The 22,880-nt window shown below is 38.3% G+C and overlaps 1 protein-coding gene across 5 annotated transcripts; it reads left to right on the top strand.

Annotated features, from left to right (window-relative positions):
* Positions 1–6,629: 6,629 nt before the first annotated feature.
* LOC107785309 (putative magnesium transporter NIPA8) lies at positions 6,630–22,486 on the top strand. 5 transcript variants are annotated; one of them, XM_075234560.1, is made up of 15 exons: positions 6,630–7,005; positions 7,208–7,418; positions 9,527–9,614; positions 9,698–9,759; positions 14,825–14,910; positions 15,058–15,131; positions 15,968–16,070; positions 19,506–19,634; positions 19,717–19,816; positions 19,928–20,047; positions 20,919–21,009; positions 21,095–21,158; positions 21,321–21,417; positions 21,495–21,708; positions 22,045–22,486. In XM_075234560.1, the coding sequence occupies exons 2-15, from the start codon at positions 7,326–7,328 to the stop codon at positions 22,110–22,112; spliced, it is 1,389 nt and encodes a 462-aa protein (XP_075090661.1). In that variant the 5' UTR covers positions 6,630–7,005; positions 7,208–7,325; the 3' UTR covers positions 22,113–22,486. The 5 variants fall into 5 exon arrangements, with proteins under 5 accessions (XP_075090661.1, XP_075090662.1, XP_075090665.1 ...); XM_075234561.1 differs by having other exon boundaries at positions 21,495–21,765; XM_075234564.1 differs by having other exon boundaries at positions 15,058–15,145.
* The last annotated feature ends 394 nt before the right edge of the window (positions 22,487–22,880 follow it).

The raw sequence follows: 22,880 nt of genomic DNA, 5'->3' as shown, positions 1-22,880 counted from the left end.
CTCTTAAATGGTCGATGTGATCTTCTTTTCTTTTGGACTTGATTAGCATGTCGTCGATGTATACCTCCATCGTCTTTCCGAGTTATTCTTTGAACATTTTCGTCACCAACCTTTGGTAAGTTGCCCCCGCATTTTTCAATCCGAAAGGCATGGCCCTGTAGCAGTACGTCCTTTGGTGGGTGATGAATGTGGTCTTTTATTGATCCTCTTCCTCCATAAGGATCTGGTTGTAGCCCGAGTAGACATCCAAGAAACTTAGCAACTCGTGCCTGGCTGTCGCGTTGATGAGCTGATCGATGTGGGGAAATGAGAATGAGTCCTTGGGGCACGCTTTGTTTAGGTCGGTGAAGTCTACACACATCCACCACTTACTGTTCTTATTTTTCACCATGACCATGTTGGCGACCCATTGGGGGTACTTCGACTCCCTGATGGAACCATTTTCTAATAGTTTTTCCACTTCTTCGCGCACCGCGTTATGGATTGCGGGGTTGAACTTACGTCGAACCTGCCTTATCGGGGGGTAGAGTGGGTCGACGTTCAATATGTGTGTGGCAATCTACTTTGGGATACCTGGCATATCTATATGGCTAAAAGCAAACAAGTTCGCGTTAGCAATTAGAAATTTGTGAAACTTACCCGGATCTTGGAGTTTGCAGTCGATGTAAGCTTTCTTGATGTGGTCATTGACGTCTAGCTGAACGGGGTCGAGGTCCTCTATGGTCGATCCTGCAGCTTCGGCCACATCGGGATCTCTGATGACGTCCTTGATGTCATCGCTTACCGACCTCGACATTGTTGATTGCTATGCTTCCTTCTCTTTTTCTCTCATTTGTTAAGCGGTCGTGCAGTCTAGGGCGATGCGGTAGCACTCTTGGGATGTGCGTTGTTCCCCGCTTATGCTGAATATGCCTCATGGAGTTTGGGAATTTGATGACGTGGTACAAGCTGGAGGGTATGACCCTCATAATGTGTATCCACGGGTGCCCTATTATGGCGTTGTATGTTGTATCCTGGTCCATGATGTGGAATATAGTCTCCATACTGACGCCACCCGCCAGGACGGGGAGTGTGATCTCGCCAGATATTCGCTCGACTGCATTGTTAAATCCTGTTAGTGTGATGCAGCGTGGTTCTATCTTGTCCTCGAGTTTCATTTGTGTGAGTACTCGGGGATGGATAATACATGCGCCGCTCCCGTCATCTACCATAATCTGTCTTACGTCGGTATCTAAAATTCATAAAGTAATAACAAGAGCGTCATATTGAGGGAATGTCAAACCGTTGGTATCCGACTTATCGAAGATGATACTTTCTTTGAGTTCATCATACCGTTCATGGGTGATCGACCGTTTGAGCTTGTGGGTCGTGGTAAACTTCACGCTATTGATGGAAGCGTCGTCTCATCCGCCGATGATAATGTGGATGGTGCGGGCTGGCGAGGGCAGCTTCGGCGGCCCTTGATGCTGATCGCGTCCCATGGCAAAGTTGGTTCTTCCCCGATCGCTCAGCAATTCCTTGAGGTGTCCCTGTCGCAGCATGTTTACGACCTCCTGTCTTAGGGCGATGCAATCTTCGATTTTGTGTCCTCGCTCTTGATGGAACTCGTAGAGAGCGTCTGATTTTCTGGGATTAGGGTCCAACCTCATTTTCTGCGGCCACCTTATATTTGGTCCGAGCTTCTCCAAGACGTAGATGATCTCTGTAGGTGGCACGCAAAAATTGTGAGCGGATAATAAACAGGACATACCTCTTTCATTCAGGTGAGTTCCTGTTCTTGATCGGGGTGGGACTTCTTCATGGCGAGGTGAGGATATAGCGGTAGTCCTGACATATGGGAGATGTCGTTCCCAGTTCGGCCATGAGGTTGACGGATCTCTCCTCATATCACTTCTCCGATCTTTTCTGGATTCTGCTTGTACTGAGGTCAGTTGATGAGTTGGCCCATTGAGGTCGTCTTCGTCTGCTCGTACTTCGGCATAGTATGCATTATGTATTTCGTCCCAAGTTGTCGGGGGTATTTCACGAGCCGACTTAATAATTTTCTTGTCTCTCTCGGACCATTTCTGTTCAGCCCATTTTGAAAAACGGCTACTGCCATTCCTTCTGATACATTGGGCAGAGTCATTCTCACTCGGTTGAAACAGGCGAGGAAGTCCCTCAGTCCTTCTCTCGAGGATTGTTTGATGGCAAATATATCATTCATTCTTGCCTCGGCCTTTTTGTCCCCGGCATGGGCCGTCACGAACTTGTCAGCCATTTCTTCAAAGGTTTCGATGGAACATGCTGGCAGCTGCGAGTACCAGGTTAATGCACCTCCCGTGAGGGTTTCACCGAATTTCTTTAGCAGGATGGAGGATATTTGTTCTTTGGCAAGATCATTACCTTTCACGGCGGTGGCGTAATGGGTCACATGATCTTCGGGGTCGGCTATGCCATCGTATATTTTCAGATAAGGAGACATTTTAAAGGTCTTTAGTATGGCATGTGGTGCGGCGTTGTCACTGTACGACTGCTCGACGAACCGACCGACGTCTCTCTTCGAAAATAACGTAAGAGCGCCCGGTATTTTATCGACCATTTCTTTGTGCTCTCTCATTTGATCTCGAAGTGTCTTGTTCTCGTTTTTCATTTCTTCCATCATTTTCATAATGGTAGTGAGAGCGTCGTTGTCTGTATTATTAACAACACTGTGAGTAATACATGTCGTCGTGGGTGGAGGAGGTTGATTACGTTGCTCGCCCTCTGATGGTGCGACGTATGATCTCGCATTTACTGTGGCCACGTCCTGAACGGGCTTATGAAGGACGCTGGTCAATGTATCAGTTAGCCAAGCCTCAAGGAGCTTCTTTGTAAAAAGGTAATCTTTGTGTTTTTATAAGAGGGAAAGTCTCCTTCTCAAAAGTATTCTTATTAGAAAATGAATATTACATGCCCCTCTCATTGTCTATTCTTTCTATCTATATGAGGCCTTTTTCCTAGGAAACCCTAATAGTACAAAATGTAGGGAATATCCACTAAAATATTCCCTTTTAGTGCCATATCTCGACGAATTAGCCGTTACAATTCCTATCATTAACAGTCGATCTCGACCCCGACCCTTGCTGACAACTTGAATGCGACAACCGTCGATATCCTAACCACGACTCATGTCGGTACCTTGACCATTGACCTTGCTGCGTTTTGGGCGAGCTCGACTGATAACTTTCTTTAATGTCATATTATGCTAAATATTCTGAAGACGAATTTTGGCCTATGCAGAAAGCTTCAAAAAAAATTCATAAATGCTTGTCAAAACACAATTTCAACTTTCAGAAACCATTATTCATCTTATCTTTTAAAACTTATTTTTTCAAGTTTCAACCAACTCTATGTCTAAACACTAGCTAAAACATGTACAAGTGAGAAATTTCATCATAAATTAAGACAAGTATTCACTTTCATGTATCAAAAAATAACCTTACATAAATATATGTTTTAAAACTTACTGACCTTTTTGATTAAAATAGTAAACGAATTATTCCACATAACTTCGAAGAATACAAAATTCAAGCAAGGACCATCGTTATGTCTATAAAACTTTCTATGACAAAAAAATATAAATTAATGCAATAAAAATAAATACTCATGATTATAAAAATAAATGAATTAATATATAACACACATATATAGAGTCAGTTTGATTCGTAACTTCTGATTATCAATGTAGCGAAAGGAATGAGATTTTATGACAATATAGTGAAAGGAGTGAGATTGAAGAATGCCATTCATAAACGAACGCGCGAAGTACCGACAAATTACCTAATTATTTAAAGGCAGAATAGGTAAAGCCCCCCCCTTAAACTTGACACTTTTTAATGAGCGTACACCTTAACTATACATGATTTTAATTACCCCCTACGCTTACTTTTTCGGATGTTATTACCCGTCTAACCTATTAAACCTTTCTATCGTGAATACACGCGCTATATACATTTAAATGCTTGTTGATGTGGCTGTACACGTTGGAATAATTCGGGTATCCAATTAGAATACCCGACCCGCCTTTAAAATTAATCCCTCAAATTTAACCCATCCCCTTTACCATCAGTTCATTTGGTTGATAACATAGAAAAACTAGGGTTTCTCACCACTTCACTCCAATCAATGACAGAGATGATTGTGAGTGCTTGAGCTTGATTTTGTGAGTCGATAGGGTTCTCCGTTGAGGTGTTGCTAAAAGTTACTGTGGAGGAGCTAAAAGTTACTGGGTTTCTTTAATTCTCGCCAAAATTTCTACTATTTTCACTTCGCATTTGAAGGTATGTGTGCCTCTTTCTGTTAGGGTTAAATCAGGGCTTTTATGTTGATTGTGATTTTTGCATGTATGCCGATTAGGGTTAAATCAGGGCTTTTATGTTGTTTGTAATTTTTTACTGTTTATTTGTAATCTTCTGTATATGTATGCCTTGAGAGTTATTTTTTTACTTTTTTTATTGCTGTGTAGAGTCCCATGGATACTAAGTATTTGAATTTAAGATGAAAAATTTGTGGGATATTGGTGAGTGAGGTATGACCTCTATATGTTGGGGGTAGGGTTGAACATGCGACTAATGTCGACTCTGGCCACTTGTCAATACCAGAGTTATCTGATTATACTAAGAATTTTGGGATTACAAAGTTAGGAAAAACTTATATTATGAGTGCTAAGGGTGGCAATTTGGTTGAATTAACAAAAGATATGGATTTATGGACCTTGCTATGTTATTAAACAATGGGGACACAATAGACATTTTTGTATCTTCTGACTCACAATTTGAGTAGGTGAATGCTATAGAGGGTAGCCAAATAAGCCACGCGGGTAAGCTTTTTAATGCATCTTCCAGCACACAACAAGACAATAGAGAATCTTTTATTCCCCTGTGGTCCTCCTTTAAATACTACTGCTACAAATCTTGATCTAGGGTTACCTACTCCTTTGAATACCACTCAAGAAGAGGATTCACCCATAGATTGGACTTCCTCTTCAGAGGAAGAAGAAATAGAAGAAAACTTACTATATGATGTTATTGTCTAACTTTGAAATGTATCTTTTGGTTTGAATGTTATCAACATGGTTTGCCTACAGCCAGAAAGGTTTATACTGGCCCTTTAATTGATTCTACCCATGTTACTGGTGATATTGGATATAAGCCTTCTAAAAGTTTGAAATGGAAAGGGAAGGAAGCTGTGACTCAAAGACAACTTCAAGTCCAAGCTGCAATGGCTAGAATCAAGACAAGGTCCCAATCCGCTAGAATACAAACAAGATCTAAGGTTATGGGGAAATCTCCCTCCAAGAAGACCACTTAAATTTCTCTACTGTTTGGATGTAGTATTTGATATACTAGACTTCTTTTTTGTTGAATTCGTGGGGTAACTGTTTTAGTTGAATTCATGAGGTGTCTGTTTTTTGTGGATACTGATGGTGGTACGCAACTTTATTTTGTGAACTTGTTTGTCATGTGTATGCCTAGCTGTATATGGACAGCGTAGTTTAACTCTATTATTTGATGTTAAATTCTGACTTTCTTTGTCAAATTACCGGCTATGTTGACAAAATATTGTGATTGTGATTGGTTATTTTTGTGGATACTAATGGTTGTTTTTATATAAATTGTGATTGGCATCAATTCCATATGTTGATAAAATGTTGACATAGTAGTGTCGAACAACATATCATATTGCTTAACTTCTATTACATACTACCGGATAACCATTAGTTGTACATGAGCAAAATCAGATTCCAAAGTAAACTGAAAAATAATAGAAACCTTAGCATTCTTTCCCTCTTCGATAGTTTGCTAGTCTTCTTCAATAACCCAAAAATAACAATGTTTGCTTGCTCCGAAAATGGAGGTTCATACCACTGAAAAAATCAACAAGAATTTGTTTTCGGATAAAGACTACATCCAAAGAATCGTCGTCCAGAATTTGTAGTAGTCCATGCAACTTTTAAAGGAGCTGGCTTGCCACATCTACAAAAAATATTCATCTTCTTTCTTCCAAGTAAAAAAATGGTTGTTTTTTGGGCAAAAAATAAGAGCCAAAATTTGGGGGATGAAATTTGGATGGACAAAGAATGTGAGAACAAAGAAAATGCTGAAGAATTAGAAAGAAGACAATAAATAAGGATGAGAATGGGGTTGTTACCGTTGGGGTCTTCATTTTTGGGGGAAAATGTATTTATTACCGTTAGGGATGGTTGTAGAATTGAGAAAGAAAAATATTCAACTGATATGGCAAAAAATATACTCCCCACGCGCACTCAGCCATTTGAACCAACTTTTACGGCTATATGGCAGGTTTGAGAGTAATAATATTCGAAAAAGTAAGCATAAAGATTAATTAAAATCACGTATAATTAAAGTATACGCTCATTCTTTATACGCTCGTTAAAAAGTGTCAATGTGTACGCTCAAGTTCTGCCTTATTTAAAATTGAAAACCAATACGCTAATGACTAGGCTTTACCGACCGACAGGAAGGGTAACTCCTGAAAGGGTTGATAAGTTGTCACGCCATTTTTTATGAGGAAATGGACCCCTCAACCACAGCCTCTAGTTTGAGAAATGCCATATAAGTACTCTGTAGTAGGAGTATTTTTTTTTTAGAAAATAATTATCTTTGAAAACAATAGAGTATATAATATTATTACACGAAGTTCTTTTCATACTTCGCCAGGAACGCAAGAAAGGAAAGAAGGAAGAAAGACTCAAAGCCATCATCTTTGAGTTTCCCTGATCAAATTTATTTGTCTCCTTTGGCCGTTGAGCTTCCAATTTCATGTTAGGGTTCTCTTTTTCCCCCCCTTCCGCACAGGATTTAAATCTGCAGTCCGAGAAAGATAAAATTTGATATCTTTATGTGTATATATTGACTACCACAAGAAGAAAAAAATGAAGTTCATTGTTAGATCCGCTTAGCTTCTGGCTTTCCTTCAAATTTCAGACAATACATAGGTTTAAACCTGCCGGCCTCTTTCAAGGTAAACTTTCTCAAGCTCCTTTCCCTACCCCCACTTTCATTTTCCTAAACTTGAAGATCATTTTCGCGAAAAATTATTACTATACATTATGATCTCCAGTCGATCTTCAAAATCTCTCTCTCTTTTTAGTTATTTATTTATCACTTCTGCTTGGTCTTTGACCTTTGGCAAATTCTTTGATAACGTGTCTGCCTATTTATAGTCTTCCAAGTCCCAACCATCAGAGATCTGGTTGTCTTCCGTGGTGATGCTCCTGCTCCTAAAGTTGCAAAACCGGTACTCAGTTCACTGTGGACAAGTCCTCCTGATCTCTTCCATCCATGGGCGAGTGGGTAATTGGAGCGGTTATCAACTTGTTTGGTAGCGTTGCCATTAACTTTGGAACCAACCTCCTTAAATTAGGTCATGATGAGGTACTTTCTACCCTTTATTTTACACAACTACCTGCCCTGTGCTTTGCTTAGTTTTCCCTTCACAGCTCTACTTTTGCCATTTTTTAATTTATGGTCGTATAGGTAGTCTTAACGTAGCCAAATGTGTCATTGCTTAACTTAGAAAAGAGGAAATTGATTAGCTCTAGGTCTAATTTTGGTCAAGTATGGTGTCCATGTCCACGACAAATTATAATTATTGGGGCCTCCACATTTTATCATATGCAAGACTTTTTTTTTGTTGATAGAAAGTAAAAAAGAAGTCTTTCATTTCATGCTCATATATGGAATGCAAGACTTGCTGCTCCAAAGGGAATACGTTGGCATTGAACTTAAGCTTTATCCACTTTTCCTATTGTTTCTTTTCTCTATCTATTTTTACTCTTTTTTAATGAAAGGAAATAAGCCCACTTGTGGGATTATAATGGGTATGTTGTTGTTGTTTGTTGTTGAAAGGAAATAAGATTCCCAATGGTAATTTTGAGTTGACGGATGACTTTATACAAATAACTTGTTTGCTTGTACACTTTCATTCCCATTACACCTGTCTATAAATGGGTTTCTCTTTTAATCACAAACATTGATTGGACGCAATAAGAAGTATTCATGATGCATCAACTTTGAATTTAATGTGACATTGTCTGCTTAGGCTTATTCTTTTTTTTCTCTACATACATTGATGAGAGAGATGGATAGAGCATGTTCTTTTAGCCTTACTAGTCTATCCAACAATCTCAAATGTAAGTATTAAAGCAGATAATAGTGATTCGATACGGTTGGGCTACAAATGGAATTGTGATACACTTTGGTTATGCGTTGTCATAACATAGCTGCATAAGAAGTGTCTCAAACCATTGATCAGCTATAGAGTCACTATTAAGAAGAGTGGACCCCCATGCGTTCGAAACCTGTACCTAAGTGGCATAGCGCAGGGAGCTCGAGCTCAGTGAGCTCCCCAGTAATCACCCAAAAGTGGGTTGCAAGAGTTATTTACAATAAATCATAATTCACCCAAAAGTGGGTTGCAAGAGTTATTTACAAAAAATCATAATTCTTGAGGCAAACGATTAGAGGCTTAGGGGTGGAGGATGTTCTGAGAGTGGCCAATTAATCTGTCCATATCATATTAACAACCTTATCGCATGTGATTGTTCCATCCCATGGGGATTGGGTTCTTAACGAAGAGGCCTTTTATTGGTTACCAATCATTAGCTAATTATGAAGGATTCAAGGAATATCCAGTCTTCTCCTTTTCTGCCACCAACCTATTGATAGCAATACGGAGTGATATACTGTTTCCTATTTCCGTCATTCTGTCCAAGGCAGTCTTTTTCCCCCCTTATCCAGTAAGCTTCTTTTGTTTAATCGCCATTGTAATATATCACAAAGGTATGTAAGGAGTTTATCAGCCAACAGAACGTTATCTACGTGTTACATAACTTACTCCCTCCGTTTCAATTTATGTGACACATTTTCCTTATTAGTTCGTTCCAAAAAGAATGATTCATATTTTTATATTTGGAAATAACTTTTTATTTTACCTATTTTACCCATGGAAAATTTTTATAACAACAACAACAACAAACCCAGTGCAATCCCACACGTGGGGTCTGGGGAGGGCAGTATGTACGCAAACCTTACCCCTATGTTAATGACCCAACAAAGCTTTTAAGACCACAAGTTTCAAAAGTCTTTTTTTTCTTATACTTTATGCCTAATCAAATTACGTCACATAAATTGAAATGGAGGGAGTATGCATCTTAACATCTCTTCACATGCCCGAACCATCTCAACCTCGTTTCCCACGTCTCGTCCACCGCGGAGACCATACCTACCTTGCCCCGATTATCTTCATTTCTAACCATATCCCTCCTAGTATTTGACTGCCATGTGTTCAATGGTCGAAATTTGTATGATCCTCTAAGATCATATGCATTTTATATTTATCCGCTGCATGTTATGAGAGGTTGGAGTAATGATTTATTGTTCTGGCAGTATTTTGATATTTTTTGTTCTTTTCTTGTTATCCTCCTTACCGGAGGCTCAACTTGTATTTTCTTAGCAGCTCTAATGAATCATAAGTATTTCAGAGGGAGAAGCACTCTGTGCTGGGTAATGAGGGAACAGATGTAAAAGCTACGATGAAGCCTATTATATACTTCCAAACATGGAGAGTTGGTAAGCATTGCTTTCGGGTTTGTCCCTTTACAAGTATCTGATCCTTTTTTTTACTGTATTGATGGGTGTGAACTTTGAAGCAGGTATTGTATTCTTTGCTATAGGAAATTGTCTCAATTTCATTTCATTTGGATATGCTGCTCAGGTCAGTACTTATTGGTTCTAGTTCTAATTTGTCTTCATATTTAGTGGGCTATATTGACTTTGGGCAAGGGAAGTAGGTAGATTTGAGATAGGGGGAGGGAAGAGGGCAGCCCGGTGCACAAGGCATCCAACTTGCCCAATGTTGTGTCGGGGTGTAAATCCATGGGGTTAGTGCTTGTATGGTTTGGGCTATAACCCAACTTACCCAAACTTATTTCTCCTTAATTCTTATCTTTAACTGAATCTCTTTCAGAAACGGCCCAACATCTGTAGAATAAGAGGGAAAAAAAATTTAAATAAAATTAAGTGTTCTTGCTCAACATCCACTTCTTTGCATTTTCATTTTCTTTACTTGCCTTTTCATTTTACTGTAATAAAATGTGTTGAAACAAGCTTGTGAGGTGTGTGACAGACATTATATTTGGTAAAGAAGCCTCATAGGTATTATCTATTGAAAACGATTTCAGGTTGTCTAAAAATGATTTTTGATTTACTTATTAAAAAGAAAAGGTTTTTTGATTTAGTTTAACCTCCTTTTTCTTGGTTTTCATTTTTTGTTTCAGAATTTCTACTAACTGATTTCCCATGGTTGAAATGGTACTTAACTAGAAATTGTTTGTTTAAAAGAAATAAGACAAATAAAAAAGATTCTTTGCCTTTCTCCTAATTTTATTTTCATAGTTTGCTTTTTATTGAAGATGAATATAAAATAAAGAAAAGTTTCCTCTTATTGATAGTTTTTTCTTGGAGGTTTGAATTGGTACTAGAACTTGGCTTGAATCTTACCGCCGCATGGGTGAAAAATAGAAGTTTTCCCTCTCTTATTGTTTAGCCTTTTATATGAGGTAGTGATAATATCCACAGAACCTTACAATTAGCAGGTGGTCGTTGCCAAGTTAAATGAACTATGAGTCCAAGTAGCATTCCCATGAGAAACTAGTTCATTAGAAAGTAAATATTTTTGATGAAGATTAATTAGAAAGTAAATAATAGGTTTATTACAAATATTTGTTGGTTCAAATGATCACTTATTATGAAAACGTTAAGTAGACTAATTTTAATTACTAAAACAACCAATTATGCAACTGAAAATAACACTTTAGGACGAAACCAATGAATAGAAACCTTGGGTTATGAATCCCCTTTCTTCCTAATTGTGGTGGGTTTCAATCTTCTAGCCTTGGGCACGTAATTACTCACACTAATCTGCCAATTATAGAAGAGCCTTTTCCCATTTAGCCAGTATTGTCAAAGGTTCATTCGAGAGGTGCTTGATCCCCTGAAGCTTAGTAAAGGAAGCTTTGCCTTGCTTAAGCTGCGGTTCAGTGTAGGCAAGGCAATAATCTATGTGCCTCATTGCCCATGAGTTGTATCTTGAGTAGAAAGGGCAGCCCGGTGCACAAGGCATCCAACTTGCCCAATGTTGTGTCGGGGTGTAAATCCATGGGGTTAGTGCTTGTATGGTTTGGGCTATAACCCAACTTACCCAAACTTATTTCTCCTTAATTCTTATCTTTAACTGAATCTCTTTCAGAAACGGCCCAACATCTGTAGAATAAGAGGGAAAAAAAATTTAAATAAAATTAAGTGTTCTTGCTCAACATCCACTTCTTTGCATTTTCATTTTCTTTACTTGCCTTTTCATTTTACTGTAATAAAATGTGTTGAAACAAGCTTGTGAGGTGTGTGACAGACATTATATTTGGTAAAGAAGCCTCATAGGTATTATCTATTGAAAACGATTTCAGGTTGTCTAAAAATGATTTTTGATTTACTTATTAAAAAGAAAAGGTTTTTTGATTTAGTTTAACCTCCTTTTTCTTGGTTTTCATTTTTTGTTTCAGAATTTCTACTAACTGATTTCCCATGGTTGAAATGGTACTTAACTAGAAATTGTTTGTTTAAAAGAAATAAGACAAATAAAAAAGATTCTTTGCCTTTCTCCTAATTTTATTTTCATAGTTTGCTTTTTATTGAAGATGAATATAAAATAAAGAAAAGTTTCCTCTTATTGATAGTTTTTTCTTGGAGGTTTGAATTGGTACTAGAACTTGGCTTGAATCTTACCGCCGCATGGGTGAAAAATAGAAGTTTTCCCTCTCTTATTGTTTAGCCTTTTATATGAGGTAGTGATAATATCCACAGAACCTTACAATTAGCAGGTGGTCGTTGCCAAGTTAAATGAACTATGAGTCCAAGTAGCATTCCCATGAGAAACTAGTTCATTAGAAAGTAAATATTTTTGATGAAGATTAATTAGAAAGTAAATAATAGGTTTATTACAAATATTTGTTGGTTCAAATGATCACTTATTATGAAAACGTTAAGTAGACTAATTTTAATTACTAAAACAACCAATTATGCAACTGAAAATAACACTTTAGGACGAAACCAATGAATAGAAACCTTGGGTTATGAATCCCCTTTCTTCCTAATTGTGGTGGGTTTCAATCTTCTAGCCTTGGGCACGTAATTACTCACACTAATCTGCCAATTATAGAAGAGCCTTTTCCCATTTAGCCAGTGTTGTCAAAGGTTCATTCGAGAGGTGCTTGATCCCCTGAAGCTTAGTAAAGGAAGCTTTGCCTTGCTTAAGCTGCGGTTCAGTGTAGGCAAGGCAATAATCTATGTGCCTCATTGCCCATGAGTTGTATCTTGAGTAGAAAGGGCAGCCCGGTGCACAAGGCATCCCGCGTTCACATAGGATCCGGGGAAGGGCCTCACCTAAGGGGTGTGATGTAGACAACTACCCTAGCATTAATGACTGCTTCCACGGCTCGAACCCGTGACCTATATAGGTCACACGGAGACAACTTTACCGTTGCTCCAAGGCTCCCCTTCTGTATCTTGAGGAGAGCGTTACTAAAGCATATATAATTGGAAAATAAGTATATGAATTGCTAAGTGAATGAATTTATTACCTTTTTTCTTGAATCACATATATATATTTTTATTTTTTCCCTTCATTGCGCATTTTCTTACTAAAGCCCACACTTTGGTTGCCTTTGCGCTTAAAGAACCTATAGACCTGGAGTGCTTTTTAGAGCTTTTCACCTTTGACAACATTGCATTTAGCGTAGGAGGATTAGTTAGAATGCTTTAGTAATAGGCCTAACTCTCTGGATACGCAGGATGGTAGGATATCTTCCGACTCTCCGTCACAAATTAACCTAAGTAACTCAATTAATTAGTTAATCCGGCATTGTTCAATATAAACTGATTTGAGTTCCCGTCCCAACGTCCTATTCAACCTATTATGGGCACCCTACTTGTTGATCAGACTCGCAGAAAAAACACAAAGCAAGATTGAACAAAGTGAACATTCATCCAAGAATAACAAGAATGGAAGAATCAAATTAGATCAACAAAAGCAATATGGTTCAATACAATCCTAGCTTGGACGGTTAGTTATAATTCATATTCAAGAACAATGCAAAACATATATAGATAAAAACTATCCATGAAAGGATATGAATAAAAAGAATAAGATTCAGGGAAAACAATATATCTTAGTCTTCAATCAGATAACTCTCCTAAGGTTGTGTTCTTTGCGTTGAAAGGATGCCCAAGGGTTGTTCTCCATCAAGATGCTTAGATTTTAAGAATCAAAAGATGACTATTTAAAGCTTGGGTTAAAGAGTTGCGGTCACAGTCGCACTGTAAAAAAGAAAAAAGGAAAAAAGAAAGGAGAGCTGCGGTTGCAATTACCATCGCGGTTTGAACACTAGCTCAAATCAATTTCAGCACTTCAATTTGGCATTCGGTAGTTAAGGTGCCACAGTCACTGCATTACTTGGAACTCTTGTCTCAGTTGGACTTCTTTTTCTCTCTCTTCTATTCATCAGCTTTTATTTCCATCTTGCTTTCTCATTACCACTTCTCATCTAATCTTCTTCCTATGCATCAAAAACACACAACCATGAGTATTTATCCAAAAATTAATCGAAAACGGGTAAAGAATAAGTGCAATTGATACTTGATAGGGGAATTGCCACAAATATTATGCAAAATATCATACTTATCAGGTGGTTCACACAATTCAATACAAGTTGCTTGTATTTTGACTAAATCTATGAAGTAAATCATGCATAACTTAATTTACATTGATGTAGCATAATGGTAAAATCTTAATATGGATAGCTTCTTACTGTTCTTGGTCGTTATTCAACATAAGTAAGTGAACTTAGTACTTATGTTGCTACTTTTAGAAAAAGTAAAGTAAAGAATAAAAAGAAAATGGTCTAAACAGAAGTAGGGCTTTAGTTTTTAATTTAATTGACAGGTTTACGAGAAGTCCAATGGTTGGGTACCAGCATGTAGCCAGTTGGACTACAGGGATGTAACCTGTTCGGTGTACCAATGACTACAAGGATTGAGTGTACCATCAAGGCTAATTTTTCGCTCCCATCCAGCCATCCCTGAGTTGGTCACCTTCCCAGCCCATCAAACATTTTGCTGGTTAGGTTGATTATAATAGAAGGATCAAAGATTGATACTGCTGTAGTTATTCTCTAAGTTGCGCGGACTCTTCGATTTTGGTGCCGTCCCCGTCACGATACTAGACGGGGACGGGAGCGGGAGCGGGATACGTCCCGGATTCGGTCAACTGACTTCGGACCCTTTGACCGGAGTCCATCGACAAATTTGGGAGAAAAATTGAGATTTTGATTTCTCAAAATAAAAAATAAAACAAATTTCGGAGAATGAAAGATTGAATTCTACAATATTCGTGCAAGTTTTTCACAGAATATCTCTCAATATTTACAATATTTTTATAGCTCTATTTTTATTAGCCGAATCCCCCCACCTGTATCCATATCCGGATCTGCATCCCCGAATCTTAAAATTTAGATTTTGCCGAATCCGATACTCGGATCTGTCCCCGTATTGGATACCCGCACCCGAGTCTTAGCAACTTAGGTTATTCTCCTGCGCATCTCTTTGCGTGACACATTATCTGTTGGCTTTTACACAGTTTCAGAGCATTAGCAGCAATGTTTACTTTTCTTTGATGATGCATATTTTTGTTTTTTTCCTTGATCATCGTGGTATTTCCTTTTCGGCAGTCACTTCTAGCAGCTTTGGGATCTATACAATTTGTCTCAAACATCGCCTTTGCCTACTTTGTTTTGAACAAAACAGTGACAATCAAGTAAGCTAACATTTAAACTTCTTCTATCAAAATCAATAAGGATCCGAGTCTAAACTACCAGCAATTCAGAGAATTGATTGTTGATTTATAGTAATTATTATCCTTGTTTTACAAGCTACGGTCTGATAAATATCTTTCGCATTGCAGAGTATTGGTAGCTACTGCCTTTATTGTTCTTGGAAACATCTTTCTTGTAGCCTTTGGCAACCACCAGTCACCTGGTATGTGATGGAAGGTGAAGATTGTTGTTTTTGTTGCTTATATCTTTGTTTTACCATGTGTCGTTTATAATTGTCCTATATCATGAGTGTACAGAAGATTGGGTGTCTGCCACAGATTGTCATATTTGTAGAGTATCATATCTTTTCTAGGTTCTCTAAATGTTGGTATACTAGTATACGGGAGTTGCTCCCAGTATAAATAATTTTTTTTACCTTGTAAGAAAAATGTCTCATGCCATGAAAATCCGGGTTTAACGCAACCGGAAAAGTTAGATTATGAGGTGAGGATTGTTCAAAATCATATCAAGAGCCCGTTTCCTTAGCCAATGTGGGACACTTCAGAGTAAATGGGGGTGCTAAGAATTTTTTCCAACAATAGAAAGAAGTCATTCTTTGAGACAGACTAGAAAGAAAGTGTCACCCTTCGGGGGTTGCCCGGTTGGTTTGCAGGGCGGTCATCCATACGGATGACCTGGGATCGAATCTCCCTCAATGCCTTCTGGGTTGAGCCTGTCGCACATGGCTTGCCTAGTGCGGTTTACCTCCCCTGTGTGGTTTGCAGGCTATTACACAGGGGGAGGTTTACCCAGTGCGCACCAAGTGTAGCAGCTGCAGGTTTCCCTCTTATAAAAAAAAAAGAAAGTGTCACATAAAATGGGACTGAGGAGTAACTTTTTAACATATTTCAAACTTTGCATATGCTCCGCTTTCTAGTAATGTATGATTGTTATATGCTTCATTACCTTATGAAAAGGCAAAAAAAAAAAAAGAAAAAGAATAAAAGATTGTTACATGCTCCCAACAGATTATAATTTATTATCCTCCTTTGTTTGTAGTTTACACGCCGGAGCAGTTGGCTGAGAAGTACAGCAACATTACGTTTCTTCTTTACAGTCTCACTTTAGTCTTAGTCGTTGCTTTACATCATTCAATATACAAGTAAGTCACAATGGTACAGTCAATAATTTCTGCACATTCTTTTAGTATCAAGTAATAGTATATTGTTAAAGTACTGTGTCAAGTTACTCTGACTTCTAAAAACTTAGCCTGCTAGAAGTAATGGACTTGGGATATATTCCTTCAAAGTGTAAGTTTCAGGTGAAAATGAAAACCGTTGGCTATAAACTGTGCCGCTTGCTCCTTGTGTTGTCTCTCCCGCCTTCCTCTTGCGCACCAACTTGTTCTTCGTTCTCCAAGCATGCTTATACCTGCCACGGCTAAAGTGACTACTATAAGAATTGCTATGTACGCCTTCCTATTCTTCATGGCTATAATTATGCTCAAATATCTACTTAAGTGAGGGTATTTCTACTTTTATAAATCAGGTTCACAGGGGATTGCTCTTAGTTGTTTTATATGTTCAATGGAGTTAAGTGCCCAGGAAACTAGTTGAAATAGACAAAGTGAGCCTTAGCTGATACCTTCAGGGGCTAAGTTTAATATTCTACATTTTGATAATCTTTACTGAAAAGATTGCTCTCCTTCACAACATATCATTTAATTCCATTCTTAAATTTCATAACCAATCAAACCAGAACCAATAAAATGGGCAGAGGGAGTATAAATTAGCAGGAATTACAGGGTCACCGTTGCATTTAGAGGCACGTATACTGGTAAATGTAAAAGTGGACGCTAAGGAGCTGTTTGGTCAGAAGTTTTTAGAAAGAGAAACTCTCCCTTCTCTCTAGGTTCTCCCTGGTTTCAGAAATACAATGCTCTCGACAATCGAACTGCTTATTTCTGGACTGATACAAATTTTCCAAGTAACACAAGACTTTTTTTTGGAGTGAAATACCATTAAAGGCATCCATTGAGGCATCCTATTGACCAGTTGAAAATTTCCTCTGATGAGGTTGTCCTGAGTGAGGCATGCCCCTTTTAGCGCAGTCCAAATGAAGCATGATATCTTTGGGGGAGCTTGGTTTTCCAAACTAATTTCCAGTGCCATTGATTGACCATCATCTTATTAAAGCTCAAATGTGCATAGCCTCCTGTTGACTGTGTAAATACTGCTGCAACCCCATTTCAAACTGTCTCCAACCTGATTATCAATGTTGCAATTCTCCAGATTTTTATGCAAAGTCGAGAGATCTTCTATTTCCTCCTCGTGTAAGTTCTTCCTTAGGTTAAGTTCCAGGGGTTACCATCTCTGTGCTGAGAAATAGAAGAGTTTTGGTATCTGGCTATGCTGAGTAGGTTTGGAAATCTTCTTTCAGTGTGGAATCTCCTATCCATTTGTCTAACCAAAATCTAATGTGATTCCCATCCCCCTACCTCAAAGTGAGTGTTACTGAAGAATCCCCCCCATAGGTTATTAATGGTCTTCCACAATCCAGTTCCATGCGCTAGTCTGGTTGGTTTGGTACACCAGTGGGTGCTACTGCGATGTTTAGCCATAGTTACCTCCTCCCGTAGACCCTTGATTAAACCTCCAGTGCCACTTCATAAGCATGCACTTACCATGTATAACAAGATCTTTGATACTGAGGCCACCAAAAGCTTTAGGTAGAGTGACTTTGGACCGCTTCACCAGGTGTAATTTGTGTGCTTAACTGTCGCTTTCCCATAAGAAAGTACTTCTAATTTTGTTAAGCTGTTTTAAGACTTTGGCAAGGAGGGGAAAAAGAGACATACACTGTTGATCCTTCCTCCTAATGAGAGATACTGTTTTTGCCATGTAGTAAGTCTTTTCTCAAAATTTTCAACAACCCTATTCCATATTTCAGCCGACTTGTGTTTGGCACTCAAAGGAAGGTCCAAATAAGTGGATGGAAAGCAACCAACATTGCAGCACATGATAACCAATTCCTCTAGATCAGGTACCATATTAAGAGGGTAAATTACACTTTTCAGCATGTTAATATGGAGATCAGACATTGCTTCTAAAATCATGAGGGTGAGGTTTAGGTATAGAACTTGGGTTTTTTCAGCACCATATAAAAAAAGTGTCATCTGCAAGAGTAGATGTGAGATAAACACAGAGTTAACACAACTATTTCCTATCCTGAAACCCTCGGGCCACAGTATCTGCTTGGCTTTTTCTAGCATACAGCTAAGCCCCTCCATATCAAGGATGAAGAGGAAAGATGAAAGAGGATCGCCTGTTTGATTGCTCTCATAGGAAACAAGAAACCCACTGGACTTCTGTTGATAAGGATAGAATACTTGACTATACATGTTGTATCTTATCCATCTAATCCACTTTTACCTAAAGCCCATCTTCCTGAGTATTGAGATTAGGAATGCCCAATTTAGCTTGTCAAAGGCTTTTTCAATGTCAAACTTGAATAGGAGACTTGCTTCCCCATTTTTCTGCTTCCAATTCAGGACTTCATTAGCAATGAGTGTAGCATCTATGATTTGCCTGCCTTTAATACAATCATTTTGGTACCCTGAACCTGAAACCAGTTTTCTAATTATCCTTTTCTTACAGCCAGCACCTTATCTGTGATTTTGTAGAAACTGACAATAAGGCTGATAGGTCATAGGTATGTATGTAGTCACTGAGTGCCGGCTCAATTTCTTTTTGGAGTGAGGGGAATGAATGAAGCATTGAAGGACCTTACCATATGACAGTTGTGATGAAAGTGATTGAGGGCTCCAAGCACCTCATATTTGACTGTGTCTCAATTCTTATGATAAAAGGCCTTTGTAAAACCATTAGGTCCACAAGCTTTATCAGGAGTACATGAGTTGATAGCAACTAGCATTTCTTCCTCACCAAAGTCTGTCTCTAGATCCTTACTTTCTTCTACTGTTAAACATCCCATCCCTTCAAAAGTGGCTGTAGGTCTCCAGCTTTCATCCTGAATGAAGATTCTGATAGAAGTTGAGAATTTCTTCCTTGATGAGTTCTTTATCTTCAATAATCTCCTCCCCCACCAATAATTTGTCAATGTTAATATCTTCTGAAAGAATTTGGTGTTTTTGTCACCGTCCTTCAACCACCAATACCTAGATTTTTGTCTCCATGAGGCCTCTTCTGCCTTAGCCAACTGCTGGATTTCCACTTTAAAGTTCATAATTTGAGTTTTTTCCTCCTGGGTCTGCATTCATACTTCGGTAGCTTGTTCAAATAGGAGGAGTTCATCCAATGCTTTGCTTGCCCTGATTTCCACCTTGGGAAAAAGGCTTCTCTGTTAGTTAATTGGAGTTATTTGAGACAACTGAGAATTTGAAGACAAATTAATAGGGAATATGGAGTAGTCTGTTCCCAGGAATCGGATATCCTTCTAAACATCTCAGCAGTACAGAGCACGATGTTAAAATTTGAAAAACAAGGAATCATGATTTGTCATGTTTTCTATAGACCTATATTGGAAAAAGAGGATGCTTATCTTGGTAGTTCTTGCAAATCTAATGTTAATCATGCAGGAGAGGAGAATTATTGCTTGCTGTACCGATGAATGAAAATAAGCCCTGTTGGCGCATGCTGCTTCCATTTTCATATGCAGTTGTTTCAGGTGCTGTTGGATCATGTTCAGTATTGTTTGCAAAGTCTCTGTAAGTGGCATACATGGTTCTTTGCCTTCTGATGGAAGAACTGTATCTTATACATTTGACCCTGGTTACTTCTATTTTGCAGTTCAAACATGTTAAGATTGTCCATGTCAAGTGGTTATTCATTGCACAGCTGGTTCACGTATTCCATGCTCCTGTTGTTTCTTAGTACAGCTGGATTTTGGGTAATAGAATGATGCACTTGTTCGTTGCTTTGTCATTCAACTGTTGTAATATAGAATACTTGAACATGTGTTCTTTAACTGATTCTGTTCTCGAATTTTTTATTGTCGCAGATGGCACGGTTAAATGAAGGACTTTCGTTCTTTGATGCGATACTTATTGTCCCTATGTTTCAAATCGCTTGGACTTTTTTCTCCATTTGTACAGGATTTGTGTACTTTCAGGAATACCAGGTTTGCTCTTTCTCCAGTGTGTACGGAAGGGCATGTGCATCTCCTCGCTTTTTCCCTTTCTAAAATGAATGTAAAGAATGAGAAAGGGATATATGCTGAGAATAAATTGCTTGATTGTTTTCTCAAGTATGTTGGAGTTTAAATAGTTTTTGCAAGTAATCCTAAAAGGAAAGAAAAATAATTCCTATTTTTAATTACACAGTTTTAAGGATTCTAAACCTTTCCCATATTTACAACGAATGAGCTCTTGCCATACTAATAATTTCTCTATTGGTAACTCTCTGTCAAGTTGGAGTGTACATATTGTATGCTCTTAATATGCCACTAACACACTAAATTCTGGAGCGACGTGAGTGACTTTGTCAGAATAGCTGCTAATTGTTCACTCGGTTTGATAAAAGCTGCCGAAGTGCACCTTTGACTCAAACTTTTGCCGAATGAATGACAATGTACTTCTATATGCTTTGTTCTCTCATGAAATACTGGGTTTAGAGCAATGTGTATTGCAGCTTGATTGTCACAGATCAATTGCGTTGGTGCATCTCCTCCACACCTTAACTCTTTAAGAAGTTGCTTTAGCGACATAAGCTCACATGTAGCCTAAGCCATTACTTGGTATTCTGCCTTTGCGCTTGATCTAGTTGCTACATCTTGCTTTTTGCTTTTTTGGTGTAATAGATTTCCTCCTATAATAAGACCACAGTTCTGGTTATCAAAAAAAAAAATAAGACCACAGTTCTAGTTACACAATTATTTGGATTCTAAACCTTTCTCATAGTTATAAGAAATGGGCCTTGTGACAATTGTTTCAACATTGAACTTTTCAAGTGAGTTTGCAGACTAAAAACTAATACATTTTGAATTTACACAGGTATTTGATGCTTTAAGAACAACAATGTTCATTCTTGGAATGATTTCTGTGTTTGTGGGCATTTCTTTGCTAGCACCAGATGAATCAAAAGGTATTGCTACTTTTGATCTCAGGTTCTTGGTAATAAAAATTAAAATGTGCCTAGGGCATGAAAGACTGAACAATAATATCTGCAGGAGGTGAAGTGAAGGATGGTTCTTTAGTTTCAACAACTTCAAATTTGTCGCAGGATGAGGAGAGGTATGTAGTCTAGACCTTATTAGGCAGACGTTGGTTATTGGAGATTGAATAGTAAATTCTTGCTTTTATCTTGTCTTTAATTCCTAATGGTTAAAAGTGCTTAGTAATATGACCTTTATTTCCTAGTTGCTGCCTTTTTATTGGTAAATGTGCACATGCCAGGCTGTTCATGCAATCTGAAGACTCCCAAATTAAGGATATAAGATCATTTGGACGAGTTATGCTGATGAAAACTGCTAATATGATTGTCAAGGCAAAGGTTCTGTGTTTGTTTGTATTCCCTATTCCACGAAGGAGATTTCATGCTTACAAATCTAAAGGGTATACTTCCTGCAGGCTGCATGTTCAGTATCACTAGGCTTCGGGGGAGACTCGCTTCATGCATCTTCAGTGCTGGTGATGCCCATGGTCTCGTCGAAAATAACCGGCTTCCGAGGAGGTGGTCTTGATCGGGCTAAATTATTATCTGCTCGAGGCCCAGGTTGGAGCAAATTTGCAGTTGATGAGGATGGTGAGACAATCCTGGAGACAACTGCAATGCTGCCCCAAGGTATCAACTTGGACTAGGAGAGCGTGGCATTGATTTGTAGAGACCGACATGACAATGGTGGTTATTTCTTCGCCTTTATGGAGAATATTCAAGAGTCTCTTTACATCCCACTTATTTTATGTATGCTTAATTCCACTCGTAGTCTGACAGAAGGCAGCAAGGCGCTGGGTTGGGTTGGGGAGGGGAACAACAAATATGTTAGAGGTAGAGCTAGTAGCCTGATTTGGAAGGGGATTATAGTATGTTGGACGAAAGCACTGCGTTAGAGTGTTCATTTCTCTTTCATTTTTTTAAATAGAGGCAACTAATGATAATCTTATAAATTGTTTTTTGTAGTTTACGACAAACTACGCTGGACTGCGAGGCAAGATTTGGACACTTCTGCACTAGCTGCTGGCAGTTGATAGTTTGAGATTGTGTGATTGTTTTTCTAGTGTAAATAGTGTTTTGGTTTCCTGTCCGGTGCATGTGATTCTGGCTGCCACGTGATCAACTGCATAACCCTAAAATAGATGATTCTTTTAGAAATATGAACTCTAGATATACTAAGGTCAAGAATTTCGATTAATTGATAGGAGTGGGGTGGGACAACTAATAACAGTTCGAAACTTCGATGGTCCATATCGAGCCAAGTAGTTAGACAAACACAAAACTGCTCGTCTAGAATTACATATCTTTATATGCGTGTTGTACGGAAAATAGTAGAAGTTCAGATGCGGCTTTGGTAGTTCATTGGGCACCGCCCACATTTTATATTAAGTGAACCTTTTTCTCTGCCTAATTTTTTTTTTCCCCTCAAAATTGTTCATGCGAACTTTTAGAAATCAAAGTTTTATCTTTTCTAACCCTTTTTAAGATAAACGTAGAATTTATTATATCATTATAATACTGCTATCTGTATTTTAATCAAACACTGTAGTCCTACAGCTAACACAGTACAGTAGAAGTCTAGGGGTGACAAAAGGGTCGGTGTTGCATCCCGTACCTTAGCATTAGGATGTGCCGTAGTAAATCCACATGAGTTCGAAGGGATTATGTTTATTAGGAGGTTATAGTGGGTTTAAGACATTATTATTATGATACCCTGTAAGTTTACAACGTTGATACCGTTAGATATTATGATAGTGTGGTATTTTCTTTCAAGTGGAGTATTTTAGTAAGAGTTTTATAAG

This window comes from Nicotiana tabacum, chromosome 17 (genome assembly GCF_000715075.1).
Source record: "Nicotiana tabacum cultivar K326 chromosome 17, ASM71507v2, whole genome shotgun sequence".
In the NCBI taxonomy this organism is placed as follows: domain Eukaryota; kingdom Viridiplantae; phylum Streptophyta; class Magnoliopsida; order Solanales; family Solanaceae; genus Nicotiana; species Nicotiana tabacum.
The sequence above is the reverse complement of the archived record's forward strand: the minus strand, read 5'-3'. Positions and strand labels throughout refer to the sequence as shown.